This window comes from Chiloscyllium plagiosum, chromosome 5 (genome assembly GCF_004010195.1).
Source record: "Chiloscyllium plagiosum isolate BGI_BamShark_2017 chromosome 5, ASM401019v2, whole genome shotgun sequence".
Taxonomy (NCBI): Eukaryota; Metazoa; Chordata; class Chondrichthyes; order Orectolobiformes; family Hemiscylliidae; genus Chiloscyllium; species Chiloscyllium plagiosum.
In genome coordinates, this window is record NC_057714.1 from 18,938,792 (window position 1) to 18,963,167 (window position 24,376).

A 24,376-nucleotide genomic window follows, 5' to 3' on the forward strand; every position below is an offset into this window, starting at 1 on the left:
TTCCCTGGATGCTGCCTGACCTGCTGCGCTTTTCCAGCAACACATTTTCAGCTCTGATCTCCGGCATCTGCAGTCCTCACTTTCTCCTCATATTAATTAGGCACCAAGGGCTTCAGAACAAGGGACCCAACCCCAGGATCCAACAAGCAAATACGCCAGAGTGAATACTATAAATAAAATTACAGCAGAGCATGAAGATGACAGGATTTCAAGGCTGCTATTCCCCACTCTCCTTTCTGATTAAGGGCCCCCTCGTCACCAAACGCCACATGGAGGACTCTCAAGATTCTGTCCTTGATTATAAGATGCAGTGAAATCATGACAGAATTAGTCTACAAATCAAATGTGTCTCCAGCAATGTAATCATCTTGGATGTTTTTAAATTTGTGAGTCATTCACTGGTTAGTTATTCTTCTACAGACATTGTGGAAACTCTCAGAACTAAAACTGTATGACTTCAGCTTCTCTGTATAATTAAACATGAGCAACATGTTTTGAATTTCCAGTTGCGCAATAATCAAGCACCTACTCAGGATTTGCAGGAAAAAGGCATAGATGAAGAAGCAAATGCATTTAAAACTGAACATTTATGCAGATTAATAAATGTCTAAAAGGAGAAAAAAATGGTTATCATTTTAACCTTTCTCAATTCCTGACATTTTGACTTCATGTGCACTTTTAGTACATACTTACTGGATTTTTTTTCCCAGCTTTCATCTTCACGATAAGGAAGTAAAACTCTTTCTAGTTGTGTTAGCCAGTATCTTCTCTCATGAATCTCAACTAATGGATAGCTTTGACTCAAGCTGTCATATCTAAGTTGACTCAGTTATTTCGCATCAGAAATGAAAGTAAAATTAAATAATCTATAATTAACTACTCTTGACAGAAATAGTTCTTCTACAAAAGTTAAATATTTGTTTGCTGTATAATCTGAGCTGGGTCCTGTGGAGCAGGAAGATGTCTCATTTCACCATTCGTGTCTGCTAAATTAAATGACTTTAACTCAAAGGGAGACAATGACATAGTGTGAATGTCATTGGACATAATTCTGGAGATACAGACTCAAATCCACCGTGACAGCTGGTGGATTTACATTCATTGAATAAAATCCAGACTTGAAAGTTAGTCTCAGTAATGGTGACCATGAAATGGTCACTGATTTGTCATAAAGACCATAGGACGCAGGGGCAGAAGTAGGTCATTCGGCCTGTCAAGTGTGCTCTACCAATCAGTGAGATCGAATAATCCTCAACTCCATTTTTCTATCTCTTTCCCCATAACCCTTGATTCCCTTAATGATTAAAAATCTGTCTGTCTCAACCTTGAATATACTTAATAACAGCCTGTACTGTTCTCGGAGGTAAAGATTCACTACTGTCTGAGAGAGGAAAATTCTCCTCTTCTCTGTCTTAAATATGCAAGTCCCTTAATCTGAGATTATTTGCCTGATCCTAGACTCTCCCACTACCCTGTGAAATCTCCTAAGAATTTCAGTAAGGTTGACACACAATCTTCTAAACTCTTCATAATTAAGGCCCAACTTTCTCCCAACATGTCTTCGTAAGATTATCTGTCCCCATCTGGTATCAGCTAACAGACCTCTTCTCGACTGCCTCCAATGCCAGTATATCTTATTTTAGTCAAAGTTAAAGATCACACAGCACCAGGTTATAATCCAACAGGTTTATTTGGAAGTATAATCTTTCAGAATGCTGTTCCTTCATCAGGTCAATTCAGTTCAGCGCTCTGAAAGCTTGTACTTCCAAATAAACCTGTTGGACTATAACCTGATGTTGTGTGATTTTTTTTAAACTTTGTCCACCCCAGTCCAACTCCGGCACCTCCGCATCATTTTCTTAGATAAGGAGACCAAAGTTGTTCACATGTTCCAGCTCTGGTCTGACTTGCGTTTTATATAATTTCACTAAGACGTCCTTATTTTCTTTACTCTATGTTGTTTGAAATACAGATCAACATTCCATTTTCCTCCCTTTGTACCTGCTGAACCTGTACGGTAGCTTGTTTTGTAATTTATGTACAAGGGCTGCCAAATCTCCATGCTGTAACTTTCTACAGTCTTCCTCCATTTAATTAATATCCAGCTTCTCTGTTCTTCCCGCCAGAGCACATTACCACATTTTTCCACATTGTACCCCATCTACCTAGTTATTGTCCAATTGTATAAACTGTTTACATCCCTCTACAGACTCTTTGAGTCATTTTTGTCACTTGCCTTCCTGTCTATTTTGTGGCATCTGCAAAATTGGCAATAGTACATTCATTTTCCTCATCAAAGTCATTAGTGTTTATTGGATCTGCACTGACCCCTGTGAGCATGATTATTGGGTGTGGGCAGGAACATGAGTAATCAGATCAGCCATGATCTTATTGAATTGCAGAATAGTCTCAAAGGAAGAATTGGCCAGCTCCTAATCCTAATTCATGTGTTTGTATAAGAAGACTGTACAAACACCACACCCCTAACTTTTCCATTACCATTTGAACCATGGAGCAGTGCACTCCCTACAAAATCATCATGAAGTGTCATTGCCTAACGTGCTACAATCCAGCCAGTTCAGTTCAGTTTATCTAATATTGAGAAGCAACACGTGAGAAACATGGAACTGCCAAATAGATTTCAACATGTATTTTTTTAGGTGTGGTACTGAGACTGCTCAGTCCTTGCAAGGTAAGATTCTAAATGGGATGGTGATGCAATCGGATTTAGGGGTATTATACCATCTGGATTGATCTTGCAGACATTCTCTGCCTCATAACCATTCTATGACTTATAGAGTCATAGTACATGGAAACAGGCCCTTTGGCTCGAAACTGAATGTGTCCCATTTGCCTGTGTTTGGCCCAAATCCCTCTAATCCTTTCTTATCCCTATACTTGTCCACATGTTTTTTTAAATGTTATGATTGTACCCACCTTTACCACTTCCTCTGGCAGTTCATTCCATATATGCACCATCCTCTAGTGAAAATGTTGCTCTCAAGTTCTTTATAAACCATCTCCCCCCCCCCCCCCCCCCCCGCTCTCAACCTTAAACCTTAGGCCTCTAGTTTTGGACTCCCCTACCCTGGGGCAAAAACCTTGGGTATTAACCTTCTCTATGCCCTCATGATTTTATAAATCTTTAAAAGATCACCCCTCAGCCTCTTAGACTTAAGGGGAAAAGGTACCAATCCATCTCGCCTCTCCTTAAAACTCAAAGCTTCCAGTCTCAGTAAAATCCTTGTCAATAATTTTTGTACCCTTTATAGCTTAGTAACATCCTTCCTATGGCAGGGTGATCAGAATTATAGGCAGTACTCTGAATGTGGCCTTTCAGTGTCTTTGAGGAGAAAGTGAAGTCTGCAGATGCTGGAGATCAGAGCTGAAAATGTGTTGCTGGAAAAGCGCAGCAGGTCAGGCAGCATCCAGGGAACAGGAGAATCGATGTTTCGGGCATAAGCCCTTCTTCAGGAAAGCCCTGAAGAAGGGCTTATGCCCGAAACGTCGATTCTCCTGTTCCCTGGATGCTGCCTGACCTGCTGCGCTTTTCCAGCAACACATTTTTAGCCCTTTCAGTGTCTTGTCCAGTGTCAGGGAGCATAGTGGGATTGTGGAACACACTGCCACCTGTAATCATTATATGATTTTCTTCTATGTAGAAGAAAATAACATAGGTGTATTTTAAGGATCAGAGGAGAAAAGTAAACATTTATATGTTACAAGCATTAACTTGTACATTAATTAATAAAAGAGCATGAGGAATAGAACTAATAGCTTCGCCAGAGAACCAGTTCAACATGATGGATTGAATGGCTATATTTCCATGCAATATTTTTGTTTATCCTAGACCAGCATTTATTGCTACTCCTAACTGCCCTTGAGAACGTAGCTGTGAGTTGCCTTCTCAAACCATCCAGCTGTAATACTCTCAAACCCTATTCAAAACATCAAGTATACTTGCATTCATCTGATTTCTGATAGAGGAATGCTGATTACAGTCTTGATGCTTCTCAATGAAAGAGGAAATTATAAGGTGAGCCTGTCAATGGTTTTCTCACTTGTGGGAGATGAAGTTGGGGCTGCTTACGCACTGAAAAAAAAGCAGTGAAACAGAATTGCGGAATAACCAGATGGTTTGAGTATTGCATGATTAATGTTTTTGTAGTTCACTGATAAATTGTGTTTGGAAAAAAATGTATTTTCAAAATAAGTCTAATACCCTTTGGGACTTCTGTATCCACTGTTATCTACAATGTGCTTTCTTCCTACAGACTCGCTTTCAGTGTCCAGCAATGATGCAAGTCCTCCTGCATCAGTGACTTCACTTCAACCCCATTCTGTGAGTACAACGCAAAGCTCACCAGGCCCGAAGCGTCCTGGTAATACTCTACGGAAATGGCTCACTAGCCCTGTACGCCGTCTAAGCAGTGGAAAAGCAGATGGTCACGTAAAGAAACTGGCTCACAAACATAAAAAGAGCAGAGATGTCCGGAAAAGTGCAGATGCTGGGGCTCAAAAAGACTCTGACGAGAGTGCTGCTACACCCCAGGAAGAAACTGTGGATGAGGTCAGTAACAGAGTACTCAAAAATCTGGTTGAACCTTGGCACAGTTTAAACAAGAGAAAAACAGATGTGATTTGAATACTCAAGAGCCTAAAACCAAATGAAATAGTTTTCATTCAGTTTTCACCTGGTCAGTGCTTAAACTGACATATTATGAAATTAGTTTCATACTTTTATTCTATATAAATATATAATATTCCACACTTTTAAGAATTAGTTTAAAAAAATGAAAGATTACATGCAATGTGCTAAGTCAGGGAGGTTTTGTAATGTTATCTTTATGCACTAATAGCAACAGCCCTTCTTGATATAAAAGAAACATCTATCTGTTTAATAAGTTACAAAGTGGTAGTACATTACATTGAAGGTAACTGATATTTTTTGAGATGACAAAATGAATTGCACAAGGGCATGAATGTCATAACCAAAGTTAAAAGGATTTGATGAAGTAACTTATAAAACAGGAAAATTTTTAAAATGTAAGAATTGTAGAAGAGAAAAAAGATTGGAGATGTAAAAAGTTCCAAGTTTTAGAATCCCAGAACAGAATTAGTTAAGATGGGAGAGTGTACAGTACCTCACAAATTTCGATGTCCTGGGATGCAGAGAGGTGAACAAATGCTCAGGGTTCTTTACATTTTTAAAGGACCAAAAGAGGGAAGTTCAGAAGAGTGCTAACCTTTTATAACTGATAAAATGTACAATAACAGATTACCTAAGAGTGCAAGTACAATCCTAAAGCACTTTCTAAGACATTATTCAAATTTGAATAATGGAATTCATACTCCATTATGAGTTGTTGAAGGTAAAATAACAGAGATCATATATGTTCATCTGTTGCTAAGAAATGAAGGTTTTAAACCAGTTTATTTCACTACAATAAAAGAGAAAATACTAGAAATACTCAGCTGCTCCGGCAGTATCTGTGGAGAAAGAAAGATTTAATATTTCAGGTTGTGACCTTTGATCAGAATGGCCATCAGAAGTTTTTTTATAGTTCTATTGAAGAACTTTGGAGGTGTTCATGATGTCATGATTTGATTATTCTATGCAAGACAAATGACTGTGTGTGACCACTGAGTTTGTAAAATCTAGAAGAAGTTAATAAATTTAGAGTGAAATTACCAGCACAATACTAATTGTGTTGGCGACAAGTAAAACAGGTTACAAAAATGAAACAGCTCCAGGTTAAATGCTCAAGCAGTTCGAAGACTGAGAAGGAAATTAAGATGGTCAGAGATGTGATAGATTGCTTAAAGACATTGTTTCAAAATGCATGATGCTACACCCTCTTGAAAGATTTGGATTTGCCCAATGCTCAAAAAGATTAAAGATCCACATTCCAAAATCTATAATATGAGCAGTAATATTACCATCAGAAAACCTTGCTGAAAACCTTACCAATGATCAGAATTTTTAAATAATGAATAATTTGTAAATTAACACCAAATTCAATAGTATTATAATGTTCTGATATAGAGCAATGAAGCAGTAATTAGAAGTGAGAGCAGGTCACTATCCACTGTGATCCCTGGGATGTGTCCAAAAAGAAGAGAACATAAATTGGCAACAAGAAACATCAGAGTTGGCACAGCTTTGAGGGTATTAGGAAATATGCCTCATCCACAGTCCAAAGTACAGAGGATCAAACAAACCTGATTGCAAGTGTAAAAGAACCAATCCACCAAATGACCCCAGTGAAAAACTCAAACGACAAGATTCACTATTTAAAACTTATTTTAACAATCAAGTCAAAATGAACATGGATTAATCACCAAATTGTATTCTGTAGAAACCATAATTTACACTTTAAATAGCTGACACAACAAACGGAAATCTTACCGATATCTCAGGTAGCCTCTTCAACCTGTGTGGCATTCATCCCAACCATGAAGACCCTACAAAATTCTGCTCTTCCCAGCTAAAGTTTCAATTCCTTCTCTTACACAGGAGTTAAGCCCAAAGCCCCATACAGTAATCGGTTCACCACATTGAGGGTATATTGTCCATCAGTATAGGGCGGCACATTGACTCATGGGTTAGCACTGCTGCCTCACAGCACTAGGGACCCAGATTCAATTCCAGGTGACTGTCTGTGTGGAGTTGCACATTCTCCCTGTGTCAGCTTGGATTTCCTCTGGGTGCTCCAGTTTCCTTTCACATTGCAAAGAAATACAGGTTCGATGGATTGAGCGTGCTAAATTATCTCAGCGTGTGCAGGCTGGTGGATTAGCCATGAGAAATGCAGGATTATTGGGTGGTGGGGGGGGGTGCGCAGATGTGGGTCTGAGTGGGATGCTCTTCAGAGGATCAATGTGGCTGGGCTGATTGGCCTTTTTCCACACTGTAGAGATTCTAAGATCAAAAAGAGCACCTTTCACAATATTTCTCAGCTCTCCTCCTTGAAGCAACCTTTTTGCTTTCTTTCTCCAGCTATGCTACAACTTTCCACTTTAGCTGCCATGCACTTTCAGCTGCTGCACAGCCAATATGCTACTATTCTTCTGTTGAAACGAAGTACAGTCCGTATTGTGATCAATGAATGAAATTTGGTCTTTCACCTTGGAGTTTTTCTGTTTGCCTCGCAACCAAAGTCACAGGATTTTTCCAAAATCTGACACCATAGCCGGAAATTTCAATTTACACTCCCTCCCTAGAAGCATAGACACTTGGGGTCAGATTTCCCTTATTGGTTCCAGATAGTGGAGAAATCCCAGCTCTGCAAACTGGACTTATGAAAATAGCTGACGGCACTTCCCACTTTTTGCCTGCAGGGGTGGGGAATGGTGGACTGGATTTGGAGTCAGATAGGGCAATCTAGGAGGAGCAGAGGAGGCTGAGATTTCTGAGGCAGGCAGGCTGGGTAGAAAGCCTGTTTCACTGCTCTGGCGCTGTGTTGAAAGTTTACAAATAAGAATTAAAACATTTTAAAAAAACTTGCTGCTCTATCCTTCTCATTCCCCATGCCTCATCCTTGACCAGTTGCATTACCCAAGCTGAGGCTCGTTGCGAGAGATCCCGGGTTCCAGTCCCGGATGGGCCCGCGTTTCTGGATTTAAAATGTGGCTCGTTGGTCTTGGAGTATGATTCTCGCTTTGGGTCTTCTACTACGCAGACTTGCAAGAGATCCCGGGTTCCAATCCTGGATGAGCCCGCGTTTCTAGACTTGTGCAAGAGTGCCCGCTTAATTTTCTCAAAAAGCATTACCCAAGCCCTTAACCATCATCTTAAACATTCATTCTTTTGAACACCCATGCACAGTGACAGAATTGTGAACTATCCACAAGATACACTCCAGTAACTCATCAAGCATGTCCAAATATGCAACCATCTTGAAGGTCTTACGAGGATAGACTGAGCGACTTGAGGCTGTTTTCATTAGAGAGAAGAAGGTTGAGAGGTGACTCACTTGAAACATATAAGATAATCAGAGGGTTAGATAGGGTGGACAGTGAGAACCTTTTTCCTTGGATGGCGATGGCTAGCACGAGGGGATATTGAGGGGTGCTAGATTTGGACAGGTGTCAAAGGTAGTTTCTTGACTCAGAGTAGTAGGGTTGTGGAACGCACTGCCTGCAACAGTAGTTGACTCGCCAATTTTAAGGGCATTTAAATGGTCATTGGATAACATATGGATGAGAATGGAATAGTGTCATTTAAATGGACTTCAGATTGGTTCCACTGGTCGGTGCAACATCGAGGGCCGAAGAGCCTGTACTGTGCTGTAATGTTTTATGATAAGAGCAATAGATCCAAGGAACTATGTCATTTTTCCTTGTGTTACTCAGCCAAAATCCTGGAACTCCCTCCTAACAGCACTGTGGACCTACATCCCTACAGCACCTATATCCCACAGACTGCAGTGGTTCTATTACGGAGCTCACCATCATTTTCTCCAAGGCAATTTTGGCCTTGCTATCAGTGCACTCATTCCATGAATGAATGAAAAGTTAGTGTGTTTATGCACTATTTACGCACAAGCAGGGCCATTTTTCACAATTCCAAAGATTGTTTTACCTTTCCCAAAGCTGTCTTAACTCCACCAAAGGCACTTTACTTCCCCCACAGGTGGTTGGGACCTTTTCTCCCAAAGGAGTATTCTGACTATCCAGACAAAATCATTTGACAAGGGACTTGGCCTTACCTGGCTTAATTTCATTTTGAGGTCACACACTCCAGGTATTCCAAGATAGTTTAAGTGGCCAACTGCTTCCAGGAGCCATGCATGCCTGAGCAGTAGACCACCCCAATCCTGCTATTGTGAAGATGAACAGGTTTGAGAGTTGGAATTCCTGACTTTGTCCTGCATTTCCACCACAGTGGGATGGCTTCATGTCTTGGTGAAAGCCTGGGCTTTGGCTTCTGTTTCAGTTCGGGACTGTCCTTGACTGTAGGCAACAGATTTACCCTTGGACTACAGTTGAAGCAGTTAACTTCATAACTTTTAAAGAGTGTTTGGATGAGCAATTGAAGTGATATAACATTCAAGCCAAGAACCCAGTGCGGGAGAGTGGGACTAGCACAGTGTATTTTTGGCATTACAGAGTGGATGGGTTAAAGGGCTTCTTCTATACCTTATGATTTTGTTTGTACCAAAACCTTGTTTAAAAAGAGTATTTACCAAAAGCAAAATGAACTATATTCATTGCAGAAGATTAAAAAACAAAGCTAGCCAGAAACTATTGATTTTAAAGTGCCGCATAATGTAATGACATTTCATTAGTGAGATCTGGTCTGATAATATTAATGAATTTTCTATCCCAATAAAAAAAATTGGAGAATACCTGTAGAGTCGATCAGGGCTCAACACAATGCAAGCATTCGTGGCTTGTAAATTACCTTTTTTGCAGAACTGTTTTTATTCTGCATTAAAAAAAATAGGTTTGCATTGGTGACCTGAGATTTTACTTCTATTGGTATTTTTTCCTCAGAGGGGACGGAATGAAGGACTTAGCAGTGGAACACTGTCAAAATCCTCTTCATCAGGAATGCAGAGCTGTGGGGAAGAGGAAGGTGAAGAGGGGGCAGATGCAGTGCCGCTTCCTCCTCCAATGGCAATTCAGCAACACAGTCTTCTCCAACCTGACTCTCAGGATGATAAGGTAAGATGTCACCATCACATCCTCCATATACAGTCAATGAAAGATAAATTTAAACAGTTCTAAGGTAATGTCTGTCAGACATTTCTTTTAAAAAAGCCAAGCCTGTAAATGTAATTGGATTTCTAGAAATGTTCTTAACGTTTACTTTCTTCTAAAAAAAATTAAAGTGAAATAAGCTATGTATTAATTTTAACAATGCAAGTAAGATCAGTAAAGAAACAATTCTGATTTTTTTTCACCTATGTAAAGAAATGTTGGAAATCTGGCTTGCAACAGGATAAATTTCCCTGTAATATTATAATTGTCAAATTTCTAACCATACAATGCATGTATAAATGGTGACTACTCAGTGTTATGACTGATGTTATACAATGAAAGATAAATTGTTTTCATTGTATTTAAAATTGAAGTTTACATCAGTAGCTTTGACATACATTGCTAGATGTTTTGTAACTAGTTATCCTAGTCTGTTTATTGCTTCTCACAGATTTGTGGTTACTGAATAATAATTATTACGTAGAGTATCACATATAGTCTGTTCTCTGTGTGAAAAGATAACTTATATGCTATAACTAATTTGCTTTGTTTTCTCTTTTTAAATGTCCTCTTATCACAGCATTATGTTGATTTATGTTCTGTCTCTGTATTTTCTCAGTTTCCTTATCTTTCTATTTAAATCATTATACTACCCCAGTCTTAGCCCTTCTGTTCTTTAATTGCTTTTGTTGTTTCTATGCCATATTGGACGAAACTTGTGTGAAGCTTGCTTTGTTGCAAGGTTCAACTTAGCCATGTCAGTCTTTTTTCTCCAAAAAAAAGAAATTTGGAAGTTGTTTGTTGTGTCAAATGAACCTCCTGTGTCACAAATATCTTTCCTTTTCTATTATAAGTCAGTTTGTGGAAATCTAGTCTTTTGTGCACTTATTGGTACATGAAACCCATAAAGGACATGTACTTGTATTTTACTCTGATTAGCTAATTGTCCCTACCCGGAATTCCTTATTGTTGGTTCCCACAATATTCTACCAACTGCATGCAATCCATACAATTAGACATAAGTTGACGTCACATTGCTTTTGAGGCCAGAGATCACCTAAATTCCTGCAGTCCTGGTCTGGAATCAAATCCATGCCGAATATACTTAGAGGATACCTCAGAAATGGTGAGACTTGACCCCTTTTTAAAAAAAACTCAGTAATTGTTTTCTAGAAATGTCTGGATAGCCTGCATAAATGATTATATAGTGTATTTTCGTAGTGCTATTACTTTTTGTTATCAACACTGGAGTTCCCAGAAAGTCACATTATTCTGTCAATGAGCACTCTTCAAATCTTCTTCCTCAGACATCATCTCGTTTGTCAGTCCGCCCTACAAGCTCAGAGACACCCAGCGCAGCAGAGCTTGTTAGTGCTATTGAAGAACTTGTGAAGAGTAAAATGGTAAGAGATATGTTGTAGAGATCTTCAGCGCAGAGAAAGGCCATTCAGCCCATTGTGTGTCCCACCCCGGTGAAAAACAGCTGCCTAACTATTCTAAATTCCATTTTCCAGCAGTTTGTCCATAGTCTTGTATGCATTGGCATTGGCATTGCATGTGCACATCTAAATACTCCTTAAATGTCGTGAGGGTCACAGGGTCACATGATAATTGATTGTCACTGTTAAAACTCAGGCTCAGTGGGGTAGTTTACTGAAAATCGAGCCCACTATTCCCAGACTTGTCGCAAAAGTTAAAGATGTTATAAAATAAGCTAAGATCCCCAATTTAATTTTCTCTGTCTCTTTGTAGGATACAAAGATGCAAGTTGATACAAAGCACAAATCAGGTTTCTGTACAAAACAAAAATTGCTATTTATTGCAAGTAATCAGATTCTAGCTACAGGCAAATAGTTACAAAGCCTTGGCATATGACATTCCAAATTAAAATTCTAGTTCCTTTGGAAACTCCCATTACAGATACACAGACTGACATACAGACAAGGTTAAAAATTGTAATAACAGTTCAGTAGTCTTTGTTCCCAAGTTCTTTTGAGATGATTCTTCTGCTGAACAGTATTTTGCTTCAGTCATCTTTCTCCAGATTCTTCCATTTGTTGGTAAGAGTCACGTGGCCACTTCACTCATAAAATGACCCTGACGTATCCGTTAAAAGTCACAGTTTGTAACAACTGTTGCGGGAAAGTAAAACTGTTTTTCTTCAGGTTTACAGTGAGTTCTGACTCCAGGGAATTGAGAGGCTGATGAGAACTGAACACCACCTCTTTGTAATTGGTTCCTATCTCTGAGCCGCTTAGTTACCTCAGAACTAATCTCACAGTTGTTGACAGGCAGGAAGTCTTTTGTCATTGGTAATTGGTTGCTAATCCAAAGCAAAATCAAGTTTGTGTTGCCAACAAAAGCTACATCTGCATACCACCTCAGCTCCAAATTTTCTGCAATTTAAATTTCAATAACTGCTTAATAAATGATTTGTTTATACAATGTCTGTCACAGTTGTCAGGTTATTTACTCTCAAAACACACAGTTGCTCTTTCAAACACAAGTTTTAAAACTTTTTTCATTTCAGTTCACAGTTTTTAAGTACAAAATGAAAAAGACACATTCCTTACATCCTTCAAACACTTTGTTACCTCTCAATATTATCTTTGAATACTTAGTCCGATAATGGATATACTGATTCTTTCTGTGAATGTGCAAAAAGTTGAGAACTAGTTATATGTGGTCTAAATTTTGCTATTCTACATTTATACTTAATGTGATATTTTAGTGTTGCATAAAATGCAAGTTCCTTGATGGAAATGAAATACTTTCCAATAATTAGCAACCACTGTCAGATTCAGATTAGCCAGTTGCAAGAAAATATCCTGTTCTGCTCCAATAACATCTCTTATCTCCGTCTTCACAAGATTCTATTATATTGAGAATTTTGTATTGCTTCTATCTTTTTCCCTCATAATTCCAAGTGTGCTTGCCAATTTCATCAATTTCTTCCAAATTTCAAACACTACAGTGGTTTTTGGCCCACAAGATATGTTGGAAGTGGCTTTCACCTTAATAATCAAGATTGAAATTAAACTTGGATCTGAGTTATGAAGGAGCACCAAGTGTAAAATTCAACATTATTCATCAACAAATGATTCTTTGCCACTAAGTTAAAATGCTGCATTTTCCTAAATAGTAGCTTTGTGGGAATACCTTCATCTATGCAACATGGTAAGAAGAAGGCCAGTCACATTCTGCATAAGAGCATTTGGAGATGGGCATTAAATGTGTCTTTGCTAGCAGTAGCCGCATTCCAAAGAATTATATTTTGCAAGTTTAGCATGGTGAATTCAACAATTCAATAAATTGGTTACACAGAGACAGCAGCATAGTGGAAATGTCACTGGACTAATACTCCAAAGGGTGCTGTTCTGGAACTGTTGAGAGAAACATCACTTCTGGTGAAAATTAAATGCAGGTAATAAATTTGGATAGTTATTGATATTTATTTTTTGTAAAAAATCCATTTGGTTCAATCATGGCCTTTTAAGGATGGAAATCTTCCCACATCACCTTACCTAGTCTGGCTTGCATATGATCAGCATTCCCTTTATTTTTCATTCTGGTTGCGCGATCCTCCAAGGCATGAGGGCAGCAGCAACGTGTGGAACCGGATGTCAATGCCACGATCAGTGTGCTGATGTCATGCACCATGTGAAGAACATCGGAGCAGCTCCTTAGAGAGATTGTATAGTCAAAATAATGTTGATAACTGTAGGGAACGCTGCATTTGATTGTATAGTCACAGTAATGTTGTTGATTTTTAACTGCCCTTTACAAAGGCCTAAAAACCAACACAGTTCAAGGGAAAATAAGGATGGACAATAAAATTGGCAATGGCAGTGACACCCACATTACATGAAAGAATTTTTAAGAATTGAATTAAGCTACTTTAACTTTTTTCTTTAATTAGAGTTCCTTATGTTACAGCAACTAAAAATATTCAATACCTTTTTCCCTTCACCCACCCAAAAACAATTCAGGCATTGGAGGATCGTCCAACGTCCCTCTCTGTTGATCAAGCTGACAGCAGCAGTCCGTCTTTCAACCCATCTGATAACTCTCTGCTGTGTACTTCTTCCTCCTCTCCCATTGATGAAATGGAAGAAAGAAAATCTAGTTCATTAAAGAGGCGTCAGTAAGTCTTTTGTGGATTTACCAATAAATATTTTGATTTTGATTTGGGAAATACATTTCAAAAAGATTAGTTTCAGACTATAAGGCAAACAGTGATGATTTGGCAGTCTTCAGTATGTTTTGTTATTGACTGAAGCATAAATGAAGCGTTAGACGAGCCTTTGTGATACGGGCTAGTGAGCATTCATACTAAAAAAGAATTATTAATTTTTGTCAAGTTTTAACTTTATGGCCTTCATTTAATGCTGTGTAAAAATAATTAAATACCATCCACTTGCAACTTCTTAAAATGTTGGTTCAGCCCTTACACTTGGTGATAATCAGAGTTTGCTGCTCCACATTTGCTGCAGCAATGCACAACTCCGCATTTCTGATTGATTCTTCCAATCCTGGCCTCCTCAGAAATCTGGAACACATCCGCAGTCAGAGATTTTCCTCAAAGTGCTGGAGTGTTTAGGGTGTGTGGACAAGGCACACCTCTTTTTACAGCATTAACTGCTGTAGGTAAGTTTAAATGTTCAGCGTGAAGTTAGTGAAAGGTTCAAAGACCATCTAGAACACATCAGGATGTGGATTTGAACCCACAATAAGATCAGTTGTAATTTTATTAAATGGCAGTGGAAGCTTGAGAAACTGAATTGTCTACTCCTGCTCCTAGTTCATATGTTTGTGTTAATTAGCAGGGTGAGTAGATAGCTGAGGTTACTGAAGACAGGTGAATGAGATAAGTGGGTAGGATAGTAGGTAGGTGAGGTGACAAATGGTTGATAATGTTGTGGTTCTGTTCGCCGAGTTGGAAATTTTTGTTGCAAACATTTCGTCCCCTGTCTAGGTGACATCCTCAGTGCTGAGGATGTCACCTAGACAGGGGACGAAACGTTTGCAACAAAAATTTCCAGCTCGGCAAACAGAACCACAAAAACGAGCACCCGAGCTACAAATCTTCACCCAAACTATGGTTGATAATATTGGGAGGACTTGTCAGGTTGAGTGATAAGTGGTAGACAGTGCTGGAGACTTGTTAAATGTGATTTATGGAGATAGCCACGTTGGGTCAGGGATTGTCAGGGAGTCAAGGGTGGAATTGAGGATCGTGTGAGAGATTGGCCAGAGAGGTCAGCATTATGGTTACCCAGCAGTTTAATACTCAGAATATTTCTATCCCAGCAGTTCCTGGATAGCTATCTAGCAAAGTTCTGCAGAACTGTCTTGAGTCTCTAATTCTAACTCAGAGTTGGAGACTTTTTCAGAGGATCCAAGGAAGGAGTGAAATTGCCCATTGCAAGTTTAGAGCTATGGGTAATTCCCACAACGTCAGTGCATCAGGATTTCCCCATGGTTCTTATATCATCTTGGTTGTAGTTATCTGGAGACTAGAAGATTGGGGCCATCATCTTAATCTAAAATTGAATGCTTTTTGCTGTGACCTTATTTCTTCTGTCAGAGGATAGTGAATCTCTGGAATTCTTTCTCTCTGTAAAGGTTGGGTCATTGAGATAGATCTTTAATCAGTAAGGGAATTGAGCTTTGAGGAAAAAGTGGGCAAGTGGAGTTAAGAATGATCAAATTAGGCATGATCCCATTGGGCCAAATGGCCATTCTCATGTGTCTTAAATACTTATCTGTATGAAGTAGATTGATGTATTTGATGTGAGATAGCAATGTTATATAATGCTTATTTTTATGATCACCTTATTTTGGTCTTCTAGTTATGTCTTACAGGAGTTGGTGGAAACTGAGCGGGATTATGTACGAGACTTGGGGTGTGTGGTAGAGGTAAGTTTGTTTATGATTCGTAAGAGCCAGCTTTGTGCATTTCAACCATTTCATGTGACTAAAGAATTATGATGTCCAATCTTTAAAAGCAACAGATGGCATATTTATAGAGAATATCTGGCATGATCTCCATGGTGAAAATTTCAAACTGTTGAGGTAGCAAACATGGAGTACAACATGACTGATTCATACTAACTAACTTGGTCTGGAGTGCATCAACTTAACTGAATCTACCTCCCAGAGGTTTTGCTGCTCACCAACTGTGGTATTACTGCAACTGATGCATGCTCACATATCTGTTTCTATTTGAACAGATAAAAATTTGGCTTCTAATTTCTCGTAAGAAATAACAGACAGGAACCTCTGTGCATTTTTAATCAATATTGCAACTCACCTTCAACACTGTCATATGCAGGCTGTTAATTAGCTTCAGCTTCACATTACTTTGTCAAGAGTGACAAAAATATATTGTCCTATCAGTGTAAAAACAACAGTGCCAGTCAGTGCTAGGAGCTCATCAGATTTTATGCTGAAGGTGGCCAGGTTGGGTCAAAGGTAGTCAAGAAGTCATGGATGGAGTTGGGGATTATGTGAGAGATTGGTGGAAGAGATCAGCATTATAGTCAAGCAGTAGTTAAGATTAGGAATATTTTTGTCTAACAGTTCCAGGGTAACAATCTAGCTAAGTGCTGCAGAACTTTCTTGCATCTCTGACTCTACCTCAGAGTTGGAGACTTTTTCAGAGGATCCCAGGAAGGAGAGAAATTGCCTATTGGGAGTTCAAAAATTCCAGGTAATCACCATTAAATCACCAATTCAGTATATCAGTTGCACACCGATGTTGCTGCTCTTTTCCATTGCAGCTAAATACATGCTTTTGCATCTCCTTGAATTCAAAGTTTAAGAGAACAGAGAGTGTTAATTTAGGCAATGGTTTCTCTCTTCAGGGCTACATAACAGTGATGAAAGAAGATGGCGTCCCTGATGACATGAAGGGAAAAGATAAGATTGTGTTTGGTAACATACACCAGATCTACGACTGGCATAGAGAGTATGTAGACTTATTTTTAGTTTTTGATGCTTATCATTGTAAACAAATAAACTTTGTCAATGTATGTACTCGTTGCAGAGTTAAGCACTTCTGTATCAGACTATGTGCACGAACATGCGCATTAGAAGCAGGAGTAGGCCACTCCACTTCAAAGACAATGCTATCAGGACCTTTTGACAAAGAGGGTTTCAAACACGTACAACCCTCTGAGAAAAATTCTCCCAATTATTTTTATATAAAATGGGCAACCCCTTATTTTTAAACAGATATCCTCTAGCTCTCGATTCTTCTAGAAAAAGCAACATTTTCATGTGTAACCCAGCAACTCCCTTCAGGACATTGTATGTTTTGATCAAATTGTATTGTGTACCCTACCGCCACCCCAAAAGAAAACATCAGACTGGCAAATCTCCTGTGAAATTCCAACACAATTACATCACTCCTTAAATAAGGAAAATAATACAAAACACAGTAGTCTAGATGCAGTCTCATCATAAAACTATAAGATATAGGGGCAGAATTAGGCCCATCAAGATTGTTCTGCCATTCAATCCTGACTGCTATGTTTTTCAGCCCTATTCTCCTGCCTCCTGTCCATAATCTTGATACCATGCCAATCAAGAACCTATCTATCTCTGTCTTAAGTCTACTCATTGACTTGGCCCCCACGGCCTTCTATGGATATGAGTTCTGTAGAGTAAGCACTCTCTGGCTGAAGAAATATCTCCTCATCTCAGTTCTATAAGTCATCCCTTCACTCTGAGGCTGTGCCCTTGGGTCAGTGGTGGAAACATCTTCTCCTCGTCCACTCTATCCAGGTATCTCATTATTCTGTAAGTTTCAGTGAGATGCCCCTCATCTTTCTAAGCTCCATTGAGTATAGGCCCAGAGTCTTCAACTGTTCCTCTCATATCAAGCTTCTCATTTCTGAGATCATTCTTGTAAACGTCTTCTGGACCCGTTTCAGTGCCAGCATATCCTTCCTTAGACACTTGACCCAAAACTGTTTTCAGTATTCCAAATGCAGTCTGACAAGAGCCTCTACAGCCTCAGGAGTACATTTCTCCTGTATTCTAGCCCTCTCTCAATGAATGCTAATATTGCATTTGCCTTCCTAATCACCAACTGAACCTGCATGTTAGCCTTAAGAGAGCCCTGAACTGGACTCCAAGTCCCTCTTGCTTTGGGTTTCCAAAGCCTTTCCTTGTTTAAAAAATAGTCTATACAATTACTCCTCCTATTAAAATGTATAGCCTCACATTTTGCCACAATGTATCCCATCTGCCACTTTCTTTAATACTTGCCTAACATGTCTAAGTCCTTCTGCAGGCACTCCACTTCCTCAAAACTACCATGTTCTCTTGGGCAACTTTGGATGGGCAATAAATGCTGGCCCAGCCAGGATTACCTATTTGCCATAAGTAAATACATTTTATTAAAAACTATGCCAAGGCATCAAATTTTGCTGTTCAACATTCCAAACTTTAAACAATTCTTTTTACTTAGATTTTAGCAGTAACTCAGAGTTCTCTGGGATGGTTTGGAAAGTTTTGGATCACTTCATGTATGCCTTAATGTCCAGCTTTCCAAAGTGTGTCAAGATCCTCCCATGCCTAGGGAAGCATTTGGTTCCAATTCAGATATGGGTGAAGTTTTAATCCAGAAAGGAGGTAGACTTGATTCTCTCTTCCGTTGATTAAACCTTAAGCTAGAGCTATTTCAGAGCACGTTCCACACCTGAAATCTTATTTCAAAAGATGATAATGCTATACTTAATATCATGACATTAACATCAGCAAAATGATGCAACCAGTACCATTCAATCATGTCATATGGTACTGATATCCTCAATGAAACAAACGCTTACTCGTTAACAACATAACTTTCCTCCATGAATGTTAAATCTTCAAATGGCAAGAAAAATACCGTACGGTGGTTTATAGTGCCAGGCTAATACTGAAATAATCCAAAGCTAATCTTAACCATTCCACCCTTCCTTTAGCCCTGTCTCTGCACTGGTTCCCTGTGGTCAAACATTCCACATCCACACATCTCTCAGGGTCAAGACATTTCATGTAAATTCAACTGTATTTCACTCTTTATAGATTTTTAAAATCAACTATTACTGCTGTTTATTCAAATAATTAGTCTTTCCTGAATTATTCCATCATAAAATCTTTTTGTAAGAATGTAACTTTTAATGGTTAGTTGTAGCAGCCAGAACAAACAAGTTGTGAAACTAAGAGGTACCATAATCTGCTGGCAAGTGTTTTCTCCCCGTTCTTATTATGAACCAGATCTAAATGGAACATCCATCAATCACCTTCATTATTGCTGGTGAAAAGTTGATTCTCAAAGTTTATAACTTGGTTCTGAAAACTGCTTAGCCTTCTGATATTATCATAGACCATTGCTGGCTGTGCATGCAACTGCCTTATCCTAGATTCTGAAATTCCCTTTTTGAACTTCCCTGCCTAGCTACCTTTATTGCATCCTCTTAGGCGCTCCTTAAAATGCTGCTTTTACCAAGCATTTGGCCACCTATTCTAACAATTCCTTCTGTGATATTTTGTTTAGTAATCACTTCCATAAATTGCCTTGAGTAATTTTTCTAATTTAAAATTGTTATATTAATGTTATTATAGTTAAATCAAAATGGTGCAGTATTTTCCAGATTTCCATCTGATTCTTTTTTCTCTTGAGAAAACTCTTAACCGAAAAAGATTTCCTTCATTCTGTGCTGTATGCAGTCTTCAAAAGCTTCTATATTAACATGAACTGATGCCAAAGAGGAAAAATTTGCATTTTGATGTCAAAAATGTAACTAAAATATCTGGGCCCCGGTTTTGTAATTCTGCAAAAGAACACTCGCCATTCAACTTGCATATACTCTCAAATTTTTAGTAAGCTTAAACGAGCAAGTTGTGGTAATTAGAGAATTTTTTTCAGTATGGCTCCTGCTACTAAAGATCTGGGACCTCTGTGAAAGGGACAAGTAACCACTGTTGGTCTGAAACATGCTGAATCTAAAACAGGAAATAGAAGTTAGAAATGTGTTTATTGTAAAATCATGAACAGAAAGGAATAAAGAATTATTCAATAGATATAAAAGAGGCTAAAAACCTTTTTGAATACAGTTTTTGACATTATTTTAAAATAACTCAAAACCAAAGGATTATGTTTCACACATACCAATGCACATATGCAGTGCAAATGAGGTAGTAATGGGTGGCACGATGGCTCTCACAGCACAAGGGACCCGGGTTCAATTCCTGCCTCGGGTGACTGTGTGCACATTCTCCCTGTGTCTGCCTGGGTTTCCTCCGGGTGCTCTGGTTTCCTCCCACAATCCAAAGATGTGCAGGTCAGATGAATTGACCACGTTAAATTGCCTATAGTGTTAGATGCATTAGTCAGGGAGAAATATGAGGAATGGGTCTGGGTGGGTTACTCTTCAGAGGGACGGTCTGGACATGTTGGGCCGAAGGGCCTGTTTCCATACTGTAGGGAATCTAATCTAATTGACTGTGCCATTCATAATTCATTTGCATTTAATTGGACATAAGCTAACTTTCTGACATATTGTTTTGGTCACAGTAGGAAAACTGCTGTCTTTCATGAGTTTAAAAGCTGCGTTGGTGATTTACTACTACAGGAATGTATTTTGAAAGAGCAGAGAATTATAAAGTAACTTATTGATTTCTGCCCTTGCTGGCAGGTTTGAAGGTGGTATTAACTCATTAACTTCAGCAAACAGGCTTCCCAGTGCCTATCTTGCTATCCCGGCACTCAGTGTGGCGGTGCTGGTGTTGGACTGGGGTGGACAAAGTCAGAAGTTTCACAACACCAGGTTATAGTCCAACAGATTTATTTGAAATCACAATCTTTTGGAGCACTGAAAAAGGAGCAGTGCTCCGAAAAATTGTGATTTCAAATAAACGTACTCGACTATAACGTGGTGTCTTGTGACTTCATCCCTGCTCTGAACACATTTTTGTCAATGGCAGAAATGGCATCAGTCACCAACCCTATCCCCCCTCCAAAGGGCCGAACATTAAAGGCCTGATGCACTCCCACCAAGGGTTAACAACCAAGAAGCAGCCTGGTATGTTGAGCCTGAGGACCAGGGGCCAAAGGAGAGGACTATCCTTTGCAGGACAAATCACCTGGACCTGCCAGAGGATCCTTCCCCCTAAAGTTTAGCCTCATGCTGCAAATTTCCCTGTATCACCCATGCTTGCTTACTAGCACGAGGTGAGAACCTCAAATACTCACCCACATCCAGCATTGCTTTTCTCTGTCCTGAAGTTCTCAAGACCTCTTAGCTTCCTACTTGCCAGCTGCTAAGGCAGTATCTCTTGATTCAGAAAGACAGAAATCTTGCTTCAGTTCTGACCAATTGCCTGTTAAATGCTGCAGAACAGCTTCTGGTTCTCTCAGCTGCTGGCATTTAATCCAATACCTTGTGTAAGTTAGCCCTAAAAGTCAGTATCTGTTTTATTCAATAGGGGAGTGTGCTGATAGCCTTACCATTAATTTTAATGCAGAATTAGAACCATCATGTTGTGACAACATGGCTATTAGTATTGTACTTTCAGCAATTACTTAACGTCAATTAGGTAGTTTATTTAGTGTTCATGTTGCAGCTGTTTCAACCTGTTATCTCCGCCATTGGTAAATTTTATTTGGAAGTCACTTCAGTATCAAAACACGTACGATAGCTTATTTTACACTTTTTTGACATCTAAAAATTGTTTATCTCAAATTTGTTTCTGTGTCAATTCAGAGGGTTCATAACATTTATGCTCTAATGAAATATGATTGGCATTTTAATCTGCCAGTCATAAATCAGCATCCATTATTCTTTACTAAATTTATATCTAAATCTCAGGCATATTAGGTTTCAAGCTGAAGTTTTCCATTTGTTCAATGCTTTTTGTGTGAATAGAATGTATACTTTATGGTTCATGGCCAGTCCTGAAGAAGGGTTACACCCAAAACGTTGACTTCTCCACCTGTTGATGCTGCCTGGCTTGCTGTGATCTTCTGGCATCCTGCCTGTCTATTTTGAATTCCAGTATCTGCAGTTTTTTTTGTCTCTGCTTTATGGTTCATAGCAACTGGTTATGAGTCACTGCACTTGTTCAATTTATTTAACTTCAGTGAAATAATTAATGCACAGAAAAATAATAATCGCAAATTATATTTCCTCTGTTGTTTCATTGTGATCAGGACTCACAACAGTAACCCTTCCTGTGAAAACCTAGTCAGATCCTGAAAATAAATCCTCAGTTTCTTTTCATTGTCAATCAACATTTTTGATGGTTGGCTGTTTAGTGCCAGATCTCCCTTTGTTAACCAATTCAACATCTCTCCACCTGCCAGCTCTGAGAATAGCAACTACTTGGTGTCAGATCATCTGCAGTGCCCTTAGATCCATAATTAAGTGCATTACTTTTTGAGCCGGTTCCTGACAGAAAATATCTGCCTTCGTTCTCTTTTCTTTTAAACACAAGCTACTGTCAAAATTCAATTGTTAACGGTCATGTCATTTGAATGCAAAGGGATATGGCTAAATTCTCACTTGTTGGAGATGGTCATTGCTTGGCACTGGTGTGACATGAATGTGACTTGCTACTTGTAAACCCAAGCCTGAATATTGTTCGGGTCTTGCTGCATTTGACCTGGACTGCTTCAGTATCTGAGGAGTCACAAGTGGTGCTGAATATTATACAATCATCAGCGAATATTCCCACCTATAACCTTAAGGTAGAGAGAAGGTAAGGATTGAGGAAATTACCCTTAGGAACATCTGCTGAGTTGTTCTTGAGCTGAGATGAGTGACCTCCAGCGACTACAACAATCTTGCTTTAAGTATGCTTCCAACAACAGAGTGTTTTCCTTCTGAGTCCATTTAACTCTAATATTGCTCTGATCTCTTGATGTCACACACTGGTCAAGTATTGCCTTGATGTTGCATCCTTTTGGAGTTCTGCTCTTTTGTCAATGGCAATTAAAGGAAAAACTGGAAAAGGAATCAAAGTTGCCATTCTTAAACTCCTCCAACGATTTTAAGAAGTAATACTCCCAACTTCTGGTCGATGTTCAGTGGCATTAATAATCATCATGTTGCCTGTCTCAGAGAGATAACAGTGTGTATAGATATATAAAGGTACAGCAGGGACACTGAGTTTGATAAAACTCCATTTATTTATTAAGTTCCTAAATGAATGATACACGTTTTTAACTACTGGAGGTACTTCAGTCACTGTCTTTCACTACCCTGGGTGAAACATTATTACCAGGTGATTCAACAGCTGGCCAGGCTGAAACTCTTCTCAATGTCTTTACCCACTCCTGCTCTAATGCGAACCTCCTGCAGCATTATTCTTCAAAGTCTGTTGAACAAAGGAATCTTCTCAGGATCTTTATACACAGGTCTCTGTGCCATGTATTGTATGTGCCTTATTTGGAAGTTTTCGTGCACGTGACAAATCCTGAATAGTTTGTCCAAGGGTAGAACTTATTTCGAAGAAACAGCAGTTACTGATTTCCAGCAATCTTAGCAGACCTGAATGAGCCAGTGTAATTCCACTCCGTTGCAAAGCCTCTTATCAGTTTCTATTATTTTCAGCCTAACCCAATAATCACATCATGAAAGAATATTTACTGCTTCAAAATGCAAGCTTTAATTTTCGATGATTAATTTGGTTTGTATTAATTGCAACTAAACAATAGCCATCAGACAGCGAAATGCATTTTCACAAAGCCAGGTGTGGAGTGGTGCAATGTGAGTGAAACCTTTATTGCCAATCAGCCATGCGAGAGGGCAAAGATGGCAACATCTGCACCTCCCATGAAGTTGGTGTGCTATTTGCGATTATATAAGGGTGATGCCTCACTGTTATTTTAAAAACAAAATATGATCTGGTGTAATTGATGTTTACCTATTTTTTAATTTTTAGCTTTTTTCTCGGTGAGCTGGAGAAGTGCCTTGAGGACCCTGATAAATTAGCTTCCCTCTTCGTCAAACATGTAAGTTGCATTTTCCGCAAACAGAAAATATTTTCTTTCTTCCCATCCTTCTATTTTGAATGGATAGTTGAAACGCAGAAATCCGATATTGCCAAAGTAACTTCAGTAAACCAATTTCAGCTTTTATTAAACATTCTAAATTCATTCTTAAAAACAAGTTTCCTTCAGCTTTCTTGATGTCATAAATGCAGTTCATTAGTACTGGCAAAACACGTGTCCCTAATAGGCCATAGTATATTTTATGATAGATGGACACAGGTCTTAACAGGTGGAAGCTACAATCATTCATTGTCTTTCTCTCACACTGAAATATGTAACAGGCAAACACATTGTGGGAATATTTGCACAATAATGTCAACCAGACAGTTTCCTTAGAACTTCAGCAAAAGCCATAATGATAGCATGCGATCCAAGCTGAAAATATTTTCTCCTATTAGGATAGCTAAGGCAAGAGTATTTGATTGTTAATTTTTAAAAATGTACTTCTTCAGTGATGCTGTTACTTACAATCATTTTTATTTTTCACTAAACCACAAAGGAGAGAAGATTGCATATGTATATAGTTTACTGTCAAAACAAGCCCAAATCTGAATACATTGTATCTGAATATATTGACACCTATTTTGAGGTAAGAACTTTGGAAATATTTTAAGTTTTAATTAAATT

At 38.8% G+C, this 24,376-nt stretch overlaps 1 protein-coding gene across 1 annotated transcript in view; it reads left to right on the top strand.

Moving 5' to 3' along the window:
- The window catches only part of LOC122550233 (triple functional domain protein-like), a 561,659-nt gene that overhangs the window by 470,628 nt on the left and 66,655 nt on the right, over positions 1-24,376 (top strand). Inside the window, exons 35-42 of the mRNA XM_043690993.1 lie at positions 4,275-4,570; positions 9,499-9,669; positions 11,013-11,108; positions 13,695-13,849; positions 15,558-15,624; positions 16,572-16,675; positions 23,641-23,710; positions 24,249-24,338. Coding sequence (XP_043546928.1) covers positions 4,275-4,570; positions 9,499-9,669; positions 11,013-11,108; positions 13,695-13,849; positions 15,558-15,624; positions 16,572-16,675; positions 23,641-23,710; positions 24,249-24,338 — 1,049 coding nt within the window. The remainder of the gene's footprint in view (positions 1-4,274; positions 4,571-9,498; positions 9,670-11,012; positions 11,109-13,694; positions 13,850-15,557; positions 15,625-16,571; positions 16,676-23,640; positions 23,711-24,248; positions 24,339-24,376) is intronic.